The 15,015-nt window shown below is 33.9% G+C and overlaps 1 protein-coding gene across 9 annotated transcripts; it reads left to right on the top strand.

Annotated features, from left to right (window-relative positions):
* Positions 1 to 1,481: 1,481 nt before the first annotated feature.
* On the top strand, positions 1,482 to 14,632 carry Rala (Ras-like protein A). Of its 9 annotated transcripts, XM_022070121.2 has the most exons (8): positions 1,498 to 1,599; positions 2,122 to 2,180; positions 2,939 to 3,083; positions 3,169 to 3,290; positions 3,384 to 3,470; positions 4,005 to 4,179; positions 6,920 to 7,036; positions 8,324 to 14,632. In XM_022070121.2, exons 3-7 carry the CDS (start codon positions 2,979 to 2,981, stop codon positions 7,034 to 7,036), a joined length of 606 nt encoding a protein of 201 aa, XP_021925813.1. In that variant the 5' UTR covers positions 1,498 to 1,599; positions 2,122 to 2,180; positions 2,939 to 2,978; the 3' UTR covers positions 8,324 to 14,632. The 9 variants fall into 9 exon arrangements, with proteins under 9 accessions (XP_021925815.1, XP_021925813.1, XP_021925810.1 ...); XM_022070123.2 differs by lacking the exon at positions 2,122 to 2,180 and having other exon boundaries at positions 1,482 to 1,599; XM_022070118.2 differs by lacking the exons at positions 1,498 to 1,599; positions 2,122 to 2,180 and adding an exon at positions 2,181 to 2,310.
* The last annotated feature ends 383 nt before the right edge of the window (positions 14,633 to 15,015 follow it).

The following is a 15,015-nucleotide window of genomic DNA, read 5'->3' as shown; positions in this document are numbered from 1 at the left end:
AGACATTTGACCTTCGTTCCATTAGAGCTTCAATCTTGAGAGCTGAGATAATATTATCATCTACGTGTTTATTTACAGATTCTTTTTGATAAAAGTGATTTATAAAACTCAAGCTGAAATGGAAAGACCGTACAAAAATTAATGTTAAAGAAACTGTTTTCAGGAATGTCAGATTGATTTTACTGACACGTACTTTTATGAATAGATTATGAACTCTCAGGTTGAATAATTTCAGGTTCTCACGTCGTTCGAGTATGAAGATGATTGTCTTCTGTATTGTAGCGCCGTGTAGTCTGGTGGACGTTTACCGACGTTTCAGAGGTAATTTCTACCTCCACAATCGTCATCCCTATGACTACACAGCGTTACAACCCAGAAGACAACCATCTTCAACACCTAGGTTGCGTAACGCAGGTAATTTCGTAACCAGTCGAATTACTGCTAAATGACCACCTAAAAATAATGCATTTCGTTAGTAAATTAGTTAAAGACGATATTTCCTAGCATCCATCGTGTTCATGAAAGGTACACTGTGATGAGTTTATATGTCCACTCCAGGTAACAGAGCGACTGGCGAGTAGCACATCATTAATTCAATATTTTAAAGAAGTGTAGACCGTTACATGAATCTACTTGATCAGAAGAAGGGTTTTATTATTCCTGCGGTCTGTATGAGTTAACGTGGTTCGTATGAGAAATTGACTTAAACAAAGAGCACTTCATTCACGTAACAAGATACAATATAGAAACATTGGTATGAATACTAAACTTTGTCACTTCATCAGTGCTTCTGGAGATAAGCACAATTTGGCATTGAAGCAGATACAGACCTATGAAGTAAACAGTTTATTTTATACATATCTCAAGATATACAAGAAGTTTACTTATTGAGGTTTAGATAATTAAAGAATTTATAAACTCCATGGTGAAATTTCTACCGCAAGAAACTTATTGTAATCCAGCTAAACAAGAACACCCTTTTACAGAACCGGAAGGTTCATCACAATATTTATAGAAGCCGACTGAATCCAGTTTGTAACGTTACAATTTTTTCCAATAGCCTATTATCGCCCAAAGTACGCATTGAATCAGTTCCTTTGAGGTTCCTAAAAAATTTTCCACTGATTTCCAAATTACTACTGTATGTTTTCATCTTGTCTTTCTAGCAGTGTCTTTGGCGATAGGTAAGTGGAGATGTATATGTAAATTGTTTGCGCAAAATGAATTGTACTGTGGATTTGTGAGTGCTCGTTCATTTTTGAAATCAATAACTATGCGATGATGTTCCTTTTATTGACGTAAATACGTTTATACGGAAGGGTCATTCGGCAAAAAAACTGTTACGAAAAAGTGACAGGAAAATGTGTAGGAAATATCAACAATTTGTAAATATGGACTGACAACAATGGTCAGCTTGCATGCATTGTTATGTTACCTAGGAAACGTCATCTGTGTACTCGGCATTGTTATGTTTCATTACTGCCGTCAACATTCCGCTTTCGTTATTGCGGAAAAAGCTGAGCTGTGAATCGCTTGTAGAAGAAGTGCATCGTAGAGTAGATAATTTTGTGCTGGTAAAAACGTTTTACAATATCACAGGTACTTATCTTATATAAGAATTATTAAGAAATCTATTGTTGCATTAGTTGTATAGATATGGTGTTTGCACGATATGTTGATACTCTAAAATGTACAAATTTTATAACATATTTCAGCTACCACAGACCCATCTTAAGCGTAACTAATTGAAGTTAAATAAGCAATGTCTTACTCAAATTTTAATCAATTGTAAAGCGTGTATAAAGGAAATATTTAGAATAAAGCCACTATATAAACTCATTACGGTATAGACGTATTTACGTCAAATTCTACGGAACCGTGGTTCCACTGTAACGTTTTAATCACTTATGTGAGTGACTCATAAGGTTTGCTGCAGATTCAACTGGGACCCCGAAGTCACTCCTTCATGTGAGGAAATTGGGTCTAATGTTCTGAGTTGCAAATGACCCCGCTGGCGGCATCTATTATGAGTAGTAGTAGTAGTAGTAGTAGTATGAATGATTAAAATAACTACACCGTCATTCATAGATGTCACTCACTATGTTGCCTTCTTGCTTTTAGCGCTACCTGGCGAGATCCTCTGTAGACTAAAGTAAAAGTAACGCATCATTTAGCGAGAGGTAATACAGTATTGCCAATCATAAGATATTGTCGTCTGTATTTAGTACACTTACTAAAACACAAAAACGATCGGATATCCAGTAATTGTAAAACTAACACGTTAGTACTTCGTTAAATAGTTGGATACACGTAAGTCCATATGCCGTATGATAACCACGCACCTTGTCATCCAAACATCTATTGGCGACATTGAAATGGACGAGTGATATAGTTAATCGGAAACCAAAAATAAAAGCTTAGTTCGAGAGGTGTGTTATAAATTGTATATTTGTTTCATTGGGGTTATAATTGTCCTTAATTAAATTCAGAAATCAAAGGTTTGTTTAAATACGAAATTAATTAAAATAGAAACAATCCGGAAGGTCAACGACTTAATGGTGTTGGCTTTGGTTGGTAGCAGACAACGCCTCTACATCGTAATTGATGTAATGTTCGTAGTTTCCAACGTTTTGGAAAAGTCGTTATTAAGGTATAAGGTTGTAGTGTACATTTCAGAGATTTTAAGAGCTATATATGAGTACGTGATTTGCACCGTTTGTAACTTTTCGATCGTCAGGATCGGACAGCATTATCTGTCACGGATATGATGCAGTGTGTTCAATGAGAATAGTGTGACCTCATATAATTAGTGTAGGCATTGATATATCTGAATACAATTGGTTTATTTTTCCTGGCGACATATATTTATAAATATATGTACGAAATTATTTTTAGTAGAGTATATAACTTCAATTCACATGTCATTTGTATTTTTCAGCATTCATCATTTGTACTGTACATATCCCTAGGAAAGAGACATGTCGAAAAAACCAAATCAACAACCTGCACTTCACAAAGTTATTATGGTGGGAAGTGGAGGTGTTGGAAAATCGGCCCTGACACTTCAATTTATGTATGATGAGGTTAGATCTGTTTAATAACACGGTTTTGTGCTGAATAAAATTTGGCAGAGGGAGAAGGTCAGTAATTTTATCGTATTGTTTTCAGTTTGTTGAGGATTATGAACCCACAAAAGCAGATTCATATCGCAAGAAAGTAGTATTGGATGGAGAAGAAGTACAGATTGATATTCTAGATACAGCTGGACAAGAAGATTATGCTGCTATAAGGTGTGTTTCTGTGTTTATTGTAGTGTGTTCGATAAAAAATGTGCAGTTTTCTTTCTCTTTTGTCAGTGTTTATTTAATATTCACTGGTTTCAGGGACAACTACTTCCGAAGTGGAGAAGGATTTCTGTGTGTTTTTTCAATCACGGAAGATGAGAGCTTCCAAGCTACTCAAGAATTTAGGTGAGGAAACAACTTTAGTATTTTAATATAATGGGCCTTAGTTTAAGATTTCCTGTTGTTTTCTGAAATAGTATCTGAGAAGCAGGTCCTTTATCTGAACCATCATTTGCATAATAACCTCTTCAATGGGGGTAATGGAGTATGCATTGTGGGTGCCTCCATATTAGAATGGGTTATGTCTAGATTTGTCTAGAGTCAGTAGAGGTCATGAACATTGTACGTGTAGCATACATGTTGTTGACTTACACTTGTAAAATATTAATATGATTTCTACCAAATTTCATGCATAAAGCAGGGTGACAAATACAGATTTTTATGCTGTAGAAGCAAAGTCATCAAATGGTGAAATTATGAATGGCATTGTTCCTTGCTTTGCATAATTAAAACTAATCTGCATTGAACTGCATACCAAAATGGGAGTTATTGTTATTATTGAAGAATTCTGGTGTTATGTGTTGCAGTGTGATGCTCTTTAGTAAGTGGTTGTAATAATGACATTATATCAAAACATTATATAGCTTATAATTGTTACAGAGATCAGATCCTGCGTGTGAAGAATGATGAGAATATTCCATTCCTACTGGTTGGGAATAAGAGTGATTTGGATGAGAAACGGAAAGTGTCACTTGCTGAGTCTAGTGCAAGAGCGCAGCAGTGGGGTGTACCATATGTGGAAACTTCAGCAAAAACGAGGGACAATGTGGACAAGGTGGGAGCTTTTTCATTGATTACATTAGTAGTAATTCTACATCTTTCATATAATAGTTTAGAAATAGCAGCAGCCACCACCAGCATTTCTCTGCAGATTACATGCCAAAGATTTACCCATTATTCACAACTGTTTGGTTTGTGTTTACATTATATTTTGCAAAAAACCTGTTTTCTTTGGTTTGAAATTCATGTTGTGAGAGTAATTAGGTAGACTTTTTGATGAAAGTACTGCATTTTGCATGCAAGTACTGAATATAAATAAGTTGTGCAAAAGATATAAAGGATGGTAGAATGTTCCATAACATTTATGCCTGGTAAAGAAAGAACACATGAATTGCATATCAAGTGAAAGAATACACTACATTTTCCAAATTTCAGATATGGATGTTTTAAAGAAGGATGCAGCAATTGTGGTAAATGAAGACAATATTTTCTCTGTTAATCTCAGTTGTGTGGGTTAATATATTGTTGCAGTAAAAAATATTGTAGCAGGCACTATTTATCCTGTCATATAACTTGTCCAATGAATAACCTACAAATGAACCAGTCAGTCAATCAGTCATAACCATCTTTATTCAAGATATGTTTTTGACAAGAGAATTATGTCTAGTTATTTGGTGGCCCTGCAACTGTATCTGAAAATGAACACATACACTACTGAAATTTTAATGTTATATGGTATATATAAGATTTGTAATGTGATTTTGAACCACCACATTGCACAGTGAAAATAATTAATGTGTGATTCAAATGCCCAAGTGTGTTCCCTGTGGTCTAAACTGGGACTAAAATAAAGTACTTTTTAAATTGCATTTCATGTTTTGGTGGTAAATGTTAGTTTTTGAATTTTGTCTGCTGCTTTTGGTGTTTGCTTTAAAACTGATGTATCAACCCCTCGCAGTGCTTGTTTCTTGTGTAGCTACTGCTATTTCTGTGTATAGTGTGATGTAGCATATAATGAAATTAAATATTTATTATCAAGAAGGTGCCAGTTAAAGAAATATGTTCACATGTTTAGGAGACAAAGATATTCCAGAGTTAACACTGAAGAAAGATGCTTGTGACATTTTCATATAATTCACTGAAGGTGGTTTAGTTTGTAATGGTCTCTGTTAGTTTGAGGGCTACCAAGATCTCATCCAAATGTGACATTATACAGGGTTATTACAAGTGAAGTGTGCATTTTTTAGAAAAGTATTTTGAAGAAATTGTCATTTAAAGGTTGTAAAAGTATCAGTTTAAACAACAGTATAAAATGTTGTTTAAATAATGGCAAGTTGTTTAGTTAAGAACATGCTATGTAAGTTTTTCTAATGGTATATAAGCATTTCCTGAAGGATTGTTTGGCCATGACCTCAAAAGATCTGTTGTAACTTGAGTGGAGTTCATTCTGTGGGGTTATGTTGCAGTATGTATATTCTTATAACTGACTTTGATGACCTGAAACACCAAATTGTGAAGCTATTACATCAGTTGAACCGGAAACCTTGTAATAGACAAGTTCTTTGAATATTTCCAGATGACAGCTGAAGTCATCCGTGAAGTTAAAAAAGCAGAGCTGTGTTTCTGTTGATATTAGTTTGTATTATATAACTATATACCGCAAATGTTTAAAGTGTTACTTAATTTATAATAATACTGTGTTTAATTATTTAATGTTAGTGCCCTTTACTTTATACCTGTAGTTCTTCACTTGTTAAGACTGGCTTGTTCTACAACACATAAGGCATGTTAATCAGGCAGTTTTTTATCGGCATAAGGAAAAGGGCAGTAGAATGTTCTGTAACTCACTTTTTCCTATGTTCTTCATGTAAACAGTTCAAAGCTTCTATTATTGTGGTACTTTATTAAGTTGTCATGTATATTTCTTACAGTAGGAGGAATAATTTTGCAAATTCTTGTAAGTTGTTACAGCAGAAGTAAATGCTGAAGTGGTAACATTGGATTGGTTTGTGTTTATTTGTGGTAGGACTATTTAGACATTGCTTGGCTGTGTCATAATTCAATTAACATCATTGAGGCATGATGTAATTTCTTTTATATTAGTACACACTGCATGAATTTGGTAGAATTTGTTTTCTGATCAACAAATTAAATTCCCATGAGAAGTGCTGAAGTGTTACTGTCTTACTAGCTGGCAAACATAGTAATAATTATGCTCCCTTAAAGGAATTTCTGGCTGGCTCTTTTAATGCTAGGAAAATTTATTCCAACATAATTTTCAAAGCAATTCACTCATAGAAACCTAATGTCAGGAACGCTGTGGACAAAGAAGTGTGTACATCCTGAAAGCTTCCTTTAAAGGAAATTAACATCTCATCTCTTTGTGTATAGGGTGTTGGTTTTTACAGATTGAGCATCAGCATTTCTTGATTTGGCCTCATATTTGAAACAGTTTTGTCACATGACTTCAAGATAATGTTAGAAAACAACACTCAGAAACATTTAGAGTGGGTACTCATTAATGCCACAATGGAAATGGTTACAGTCATATATGAAGGAACTAATGTGTGGATTATTTTCAGGAGTTATGATGAACTTCATAGTCAGGAGTACTTTTTCTCCAGTGCCCTGGCATTTACTACCTGAGAATGATTTTAAAAGTTTATAATTTGAAGTTCTTGATAAACATAAATTTAATAACACATCATGCATGATTTGAACTATGTTCATTGATTTAAGAGAGGCAGCTTTTGTTTTGTGTAGACATATACAAGTGGAGTTATGCGCATTTACAGGTGTTTTTCGACCTTATGCGAGAAATTCGGTCCCGGAAGATTGAAGATAATAAAACAAGCAACGGCAGAGGGAAAGACAAGAGCAAGAGGAAGAAACTGAAATGTGTCATTCTCTAGGTTTGCTTTATTTGCTTCCATTTTTATAGCATTATATATTTGTATATCATTGGCACCTTGTATCCAAAGCATTGAGTCAGTTTTGTAGTTTTGCTCGCTTACTGTGAGGAAATGCTTGCAGTTTACCATCACAGAGCTTGTACCACAGCTTATTTACATGTTGGTTGCAATATTAAAAGAGATTATTGCATCTTTTTCCCATCCCTTCATACATTCTAAAGTATCATTTTATGTTACATCACATCAGTGTTGTTAAGCATTACTGAATATTCCAGTAGCCTCCATTTGAAAAGTAGTAATATGGCTTGGAGATATCTCACCTGGTTTTTAGGTAACTTATTTTTTGTGTAACAAGGAAAAATATAGTTATCAGCAGTTATGATGAAGAATATGTTTTTTTCACTTCCTTATGCACTTTTTAGCATTTCATTAAAGTGAATAAATGATTGTAAATTCTTAATTTCAGTAAATAAGGAAGTTACAAATCTTGGAACTTTTCACAGTTGGTATATAAAAATATAAAAACAAACGTCCTAAAGAAATGTTGTCTCTATTATTTTGAAAGGAACTACATCTTTCGCAAGTATGAAAAATAATGTCCGCCCATATGCAATTACTATAATGTTTTCCCATGTTGTGATCTCAGTAGGATAAAATGGATTTGAGTGAGTATCAGTGGATATGAAAAAATAATATGCTTTACTGCATTATTTGATTCTTGTCTTTTATTATGAAGGAAACTCTACTTACTTGTATTTCCATTCCAATAATGTATTATTCAAGGTGATTACACTTTAATTATCAAACTGTTTTCAAATGGAGTGAGTTACTGTGACTTTGTCCTCAGAGCTTGCATGTGCTTATGTCTTGTCAGCTGATATTCTGCATGGCAGTCTTGAAGCATTCTGCAGACTAGAATTAAATGCAAATAAATAAGCTTTCATTCTAGCACTACAGCACTTTTATTTAAATATCAATGAAAGCTTCACATTTAACCATGTGACAGGGTATAAATAATCCTTGCTTTTAGTATTTCTTGCACAAGATTTTTTTTCAATATGATATTTTTGTTTTTGGTATGCCTGTTATGTAAAAGTTTCATGTTGTGTTGGTCATGGCATCTGTTGGTCTCAAATTTCTTCACTCTTTGTGAGACCATATGTCTTTATTGTGTTCAAAAAGATGAAAATGGAAAACAAACACAAACATTATGAAGGCTGGAGGAAATATTTGTATTGTTTATACATGTAAGTTTGACAATCATTCTGTTTTCATTGCTGTTTGCAGGTTTTCTTTGATCTGTTGCGTAAAATTGTGGCACAGAAAGCTGCTGAAAACAGTGTGGAGAAGAAAGAAGATACGGCAGCTAAAAACTGTTGTGTGATTATGTAAAATTAAAGTATAGTAAAAGAACAATGTTCAGAAGAGGTGAGAGTGCCTGAAGAAGTTGTTGGTCACAGTCTGGCCATTCATAATTGTACAGTGTGTCCACAAAGTCCCATCGGGGTTTTGAAAAATTGTGGCGCACAGATAAATTGAGCTAGCCACATGCGGTTTGCGGCAGATTACAGTGAAACTCTGGAAGTTTTTTACTGACCTCAGTAGACCTCGATGTGGGCTCCCTTGGTAGCACGGAGAACGTCCAGACGATATCCAGTGGTGTTATATTTGGTGAACGTGGAGGCCAAGGCATTGGACCATCTCTGCCGATCCATCTTCCTGGAAATGTCCTGTTTAGGTACGTGCGTATCTACAGACCCCAATGAGGTGAAGCACCATCTTGTTGCAGAATGATGTTTGGCTGTAAGTGCTCAATTTGTGGTACTCCGTATAGTTCCAGCATGTCCAGGTTGGTGTTCATGTTGATCGTCTGCTCTTGAAAAAAAGAGACCTGGCAAGAGCTCGAATATCGTCTGGACGTTCTCTGTGCTACCAAGGGAGCCCACATCGAGGTCTACTGAGGTCAGTGAAAAACTTCAAGAGTTTCACTGTAATCTGCCACAAACTGCATGTGGCTAGTTCAATTTGTTTGCACGCCACAATTTTTCAAAACCCCAATGGTACTTTGTGGACAGACTGTACTTGTTAAAATTATAATCAGAAGCAAGGAGAAATCAGTATATTTAAATGAAAAGAAGCTTTATATACTCATATTTACAAGAATTTCATGATGTTTGCGAGAAACATCAATCAATATTAGTTCTTGTTTCTTTTTACTGTCAAAGACATTGAGTCCAATCTGTTTGGTATAATTTATAATATATGCTTAATGTAACTGCTTGGTAGGTGCGTCATTACACAGATCATTTCAACGATCTCATTAGATGACAAAAATCTTATCAGTCATAGGTAACAAAAGTTGTAGATTTTTGCTACCTTCCTAATCTACCACATTGGATTTCTCTTCCAAAAATAGAAAACTTAATTATTATTGGGTAATTATACATTTGTAAGATAAATTAAAATTCAGAATTTGACCTCCCCCCCCATCATTGCCATTTTGTACAGTATGCAATGATCCATCAGGGCAGATTGAATGAAGAGTTAGAGTTTTACTAGGTGACTTCTCGTTTGGTTCTGTGCTGATGTTGAAAGAACTCGGTAAGGTTGAGGACAAAGGGCACAGTGAAGTAAACAGTTATCAGTTATTGTCATGGCCAAATGAAACTTTTCTACTTTTGTAATGATTATGTGAAAACCTGTTTTTAAAGGTTGCTGGTATGTGTTCTTTATATGGACTACTAACTGACATAGGTTTGCTGAATAGTTAATGAAACTTGTTTCAAGGCATTATGTCTTAAAAATTATACCCATACTTCCCTATGCCTCTATTACAAATACATTATTGACTGAAATCTGGTATGCAGTTCATTAAACTTATCATTTGCATTTTATCTAATTCATTTTTCATTGTTATCTAGATTTAAATATTTTGCAGTAGTATGAAATTTGCAGCATGTTTATTTTGGTAAAACAAACATACCATTAAAGTATTTAAATTCTTAACATGTCTTTAAGTGAGAACACTGAGCAATGGAGCATGTAAGTATCAGTAGAGGAATTATAGAACATCTGATACATTGAAAACTGTACTTTCAGGATGTCACCAAATTGCAACAGAATTCATATCTAGTCCAAGAAGAAATATCTTCTTTGTATTGTACGTATTTGTGTGGACAGAGTTTTTTTCCCGCCTTGTGTTGCAGCTGTATTTCCATTAACATTTCATTATTATACATCTGGATTACAAATGATGAAACTTGAAATGTGACTTTTAAAACTGTTTACATTTTGTGCATGGTTAGTAAATTATAATACTTTGTATTTCATCATGAGACAGAATTTGATGACTTCCAGAGTCCATTATAGTCTGAGCACATTTTTGACTATATAGATGTTCAGAGCTGGGAAGGTTGATTAAGAAATGGATTGGTCAGTCTGAGAAACCTAGATATTGCTTATATCTGAAGTCAGATGAAATAAGTCCAATCTTCAGTTGGCTTTCTCTCTCTCTCTCCCCCCCCCCCCCCATATTGTTATGGCTTTGTTGCTAAAATGTATCATATCCAAGATATGAGTCTTGTTTTTTGCATTAGGGGATAGGAGCATTAAGATTTAGAATACAATGCAGACTTTAATGAGGTTATTACAAATGATTGTTAGATAAAGTTTACCATCATTCTTGGAATTGTTTGCTTATTCAGGATGTCAATCACTGGAATGGCTTGTGCAATAAGATTGTGAATTTTCGCTGTGTAGATGATATAAAAATGTATGCATTGTGAATATGAACGGAACTTTTTTTTAAGCTGTCCCACTACATGACATATAAGGCAAGGCATAGGGAAATTATAAGAAATAATTATCCATCTTAAAAATGCTTTTTCGATCTGAGTGGTCACAAGAATTCTGAAGAGTAGCGTTTCCAAATACACAGACACTCACTGAATAATAATTTCTTTATTTTAATGTGCTGACAGCATTTACAGGAGCCAATTACAGAGTCAGCACAAAATGATAAAATAGGTGTGGAGTAATAGCAAGACCACCACCACCACCATCAGTAACAACAATAATGATAAGAATAAGAATAATTATGATGGTGGTGATGTTGATGACACCACCAGTACCAACAACAGCTATGATGGTGGAAGTGATCATTCCTTTATTGCAGAAAGCCTGTTACAGGCAAACAATAACAGTAACAATTAAACCAAACATTTGTTTAAGATCGTGTTCAGTTAATGTTTTTAGTTTTCTGTAAGTAATTTAAGCCAAATATGTACAATCAACTCTCTGTATCTGGGACAAAATTTTCCAAGTAGTAATCCACATTTAGAACAAGTCTTACATTGTCATGAATACAGCCTTATCCATCATTATTTTATCTTTCATTGCTTCAAGTAAATGAGAACAAATTCCAAAAGAAGAAACTGATCTGTTACCCGTTGTGTGGGCGCAAGAGGGGGAGGAATATAAGGATATTGAGTGAAAGTATAACACTAGCAAAAGAGGAGGTAGTAGCACGGTAGTGACAGCTTATGGAAAATTTTAACCTTCCAGTACAGTGAGACTTGACTGCAGTTTGGTATTACACATGGCTTTTGCCATTCTTCCATTAGACTTTTGAATGTAACTAGCTGTTTATATCTAAAACTAATTTACTATACAGATTCCCTCAATACAATCCAAAAATTTGACCATCCTTACTTGCAGCTATCAGGAAACTGACACATACACCGCCTAAATGGTACATGTCTGTGGGTAGACTTAGCCAAATCTATAGCACAGCCAGAACCCAAGGGCCCCAACAGAGTAACAGATCAATATAACTGGCAAGAAATTAAATTCCTATTCAGCAGTAGTAGTGAAGTGAAACTTTGTTCTGTTACTAGCATTGCTGTACATGGTTAAGAGGCATTTGTTATGCAAAACAATTGGACAAATGAATGTTTATTATATTTAATTATTAAAAGTTTAAAATTATTGAAACTAATTCAGAGTTGAAAATAAAACACATTTTCTATTTGATTTAGTGTGGTCACAAAGGCTGAATATTTCGTTACTCATGTGTAATAGAGGCATTATTAATCAAATTTTGTATGTGGAAAATGTAAGAGTCTGTTTAGCTATGAAAGCTATCCCATTGTGCTGGTCACATATTCCATCTGTTTGCACTGATTTACAAAATGGGTTTTTGCATACAGCACTGAGTGTATGTTCTTTAATGTCAGTATGTCAAGATTTAGCGACAGCATAAAACCACAGACAACATAAACATATTCTTAAAGATGTGAGGAAGTAGTTTATTATTCTTTCCTGTCTCTGACTTTCGTATAATTGAAATTGTGCTGTAATTCTAAGAGATTAGTTTCTCAGAAATATTTCTCTAACATTTAACATTTTGGCCTTAAGGTTATATTTCACAGTTGTTGTGAGTGGTTAAGGATACTAATGAATAAACATGTTATTTCTAATAAAAGTAAAGTGGCATGAAATTTAGTACATTTAATGATGAGGGAAGTTTTGTCACTATCCCCCAGAATCTATATGAACTATAATTGAGTGATGTAAGGAAAATGATATTTCTGTACTGTAATGATCTTTATCTTTTGTTTGGGAAGCAGTTGGTCTGCAGTCTGGATAACGAGAGACTTGTCAATAAATGCCAGTCCTGATTTATATAATCTATGCATCATAAATACTGAACAGTTTAATCTTGTCATTGGTGTGTTTGTTGAAATGTCAGCTAAACTGGTTATATAGCATCAGTCAGTTTTTAATAAATATAGTACTGTATAGTTATGTAGTATGTACTAAAGACTGTTTTTGTGAACAAGTCTGAAAATTCATTTGAAGTTGGGATACTGAAATTGTATGACTTTTGCTTTCCAAATTCAATGAAAGTTCTGAAGTAGTGAAGAAACGCTAGAAAAAAGTGGATTCACTGCCAGTACTTAACTGATATACAGTTATTTGAGATTTCAGATATTCTCTATTTACATATGTTTTATTAATAAGACATTTTGGCATACTCATTTGTTGCTAATTGTTATTTGTATGTACTGTATTTTATCAGCACAGTATAGTTTTTCTTTTCTGCTATAGAATATACATAAATCTGAACATTAAACTCAGTGTTGTTTGCTGGCACAATGCAAACGAATGTGATACTAAAGATATTTTCACAATAATTCAGAAATAATAAGAGTTATAGTGACACATTTTTATGTATCCTGTGTCTATTGTCTGTAGTCATCTTTAATTGAGAGTCAGAGGTGTTTCTTATCTAAGGCAAGGAGCTTCTTGCATCCCAGTATATCAGAACCTGTGTGTTGGAAGTGTCCCACCTTTTACTAACCATATTCTCAGGGACTTCAGTGATTGCATTGTGTTCTATATCCTTGCTAGAACTGACACTGTCTCTCATAGAATAACCTTAGCTTTGAAAAATATAAATGAGTAAGACATGTAGATAAAAAGAGCTTCTAAACTAATGTTAATTTGTTATTTATATGCTCATATTCATTACTTTATTTACTGTATTTTTTTCTTCTTCACATATTTGTTGTGTCTTACTATGGTAAAACTCTTCTCTTTTGCTCTGACTACTGTTTAATTTTATTAAATACATATTCTAAAAATTAACTTATGTAATGTACATTGCAATTTATATCAATTATGTATGCTTTTATTGTTAGCTATTGCATTACATCAGCATTATTTTTCATAGAACCTTACATGATCCTTAATCAGTTGAACTTCATTGTAAATAATAAGTAAACAGTAACTGTATATTGAGTCCTGCATGGGATTGATGGAATTATATAGTTTGTCTTTTCAGATGAAAAGCATGCACAGTTCTGTAGCATTCATACCTAATAAATAGATTTGTGAAGGATCATGTACCAGAGTAAAAACTGGCATCCACCATATGACTTGGTGGATTTGTTATTTTCAGAATAATGAATAGTTTTATTGTATGAGTTTTGAAGGGTCCATGTTCAAGTATTTCTCAATTTCTATGCTTGCATCTAAAGGTGAAGTAAGGGAAATTTCTTAATGGAAACTTGATGTATAAAAAAGTGTTGTACTGATTATTGCCAGTATATTATTAGCGACCCGCATTGTATGTATATGAATGATATTAAGGATAGTGTATAATAGTGAATGTTTACTGTAGTCAGTGTGACAGGAAAGAGAATGATGAAGCAGTATTTGTATAATTACAGAAGGTTGAAAGCCTTAACATTGTATGGTATTGCAGTTTCTTCCAATTAATTTGTACAAGTTTCGTGCAGTATAAACAATTTTTTATTATGACTAGATTTTTAAATATAATTCATATGGTTTACCTCAAGGTGATTATTGCATACAAATTCAAAGGAAAGCAGAAAAATTAAAAGGAAAGTAGTGCTTAAATGCAATATAAAATGTGAGGAGGTCACAGTTTAACATCGTTCCTTCTCTGAAGTTAATCTGAGCAAGTTAAGAAAACTGTGAAATCACTTCATTGTAATAGGCCTATTCAGTATTGTGTTATGAATGAATAACTACATTGTGCATTTAATTACAATAAAACTGCTGTTTGTATTATTTGATTGCTATATTGGGCCCCATTTAGTTGCATACAAGAGACACTTGCTCCACAATGTAGCTGGTAGTGAAAATGTATTCTAATACAAAAGAATTCATGTGAAATACGTATTGGCGAGGGCATGAACTAATGTAAAGAAAAGTGAACTGCCGCGCCATCTATTGGCGAGGTGATGAAGTAATGTAAAGATAAGTGGATTGCCGTGCCATCTGTCGGGAAGGTATTAACTAATGGGCCCGTGAAAATTTTCTGACCCGTTTACCTCCTTGGATATCCTATTACCCGTATAGAAACACCGAAAAATCAAATCTAGGTGACCTGCTTCGCCCTGTATTGGCAAAGATATGAACTAATGTGAAGATAAATAAATGGATTGTGGTAT

This window comes from Zootermopsis nevadensis, unplaced genomic scaffold (assembly GCF_977971745.1).
Source record: "Zootermopsis nevadensis isolate Lab colony 2312 unplaced genomic scaffold, Znev_1.0 Znev_ptg000028l, whole genome shotgun sequence".
Lineage (NCBI taxonomy): Eukaryota > Metazoa > Arthropoda > Insecta > Blattodea > Termopsidae > Zootermopsis > Zootermopsis nevadensis.
Note: the sequence above shows the minus strand (reverse complement) of the source record. Positions and strands in the feature narration are given on the sequence as shown.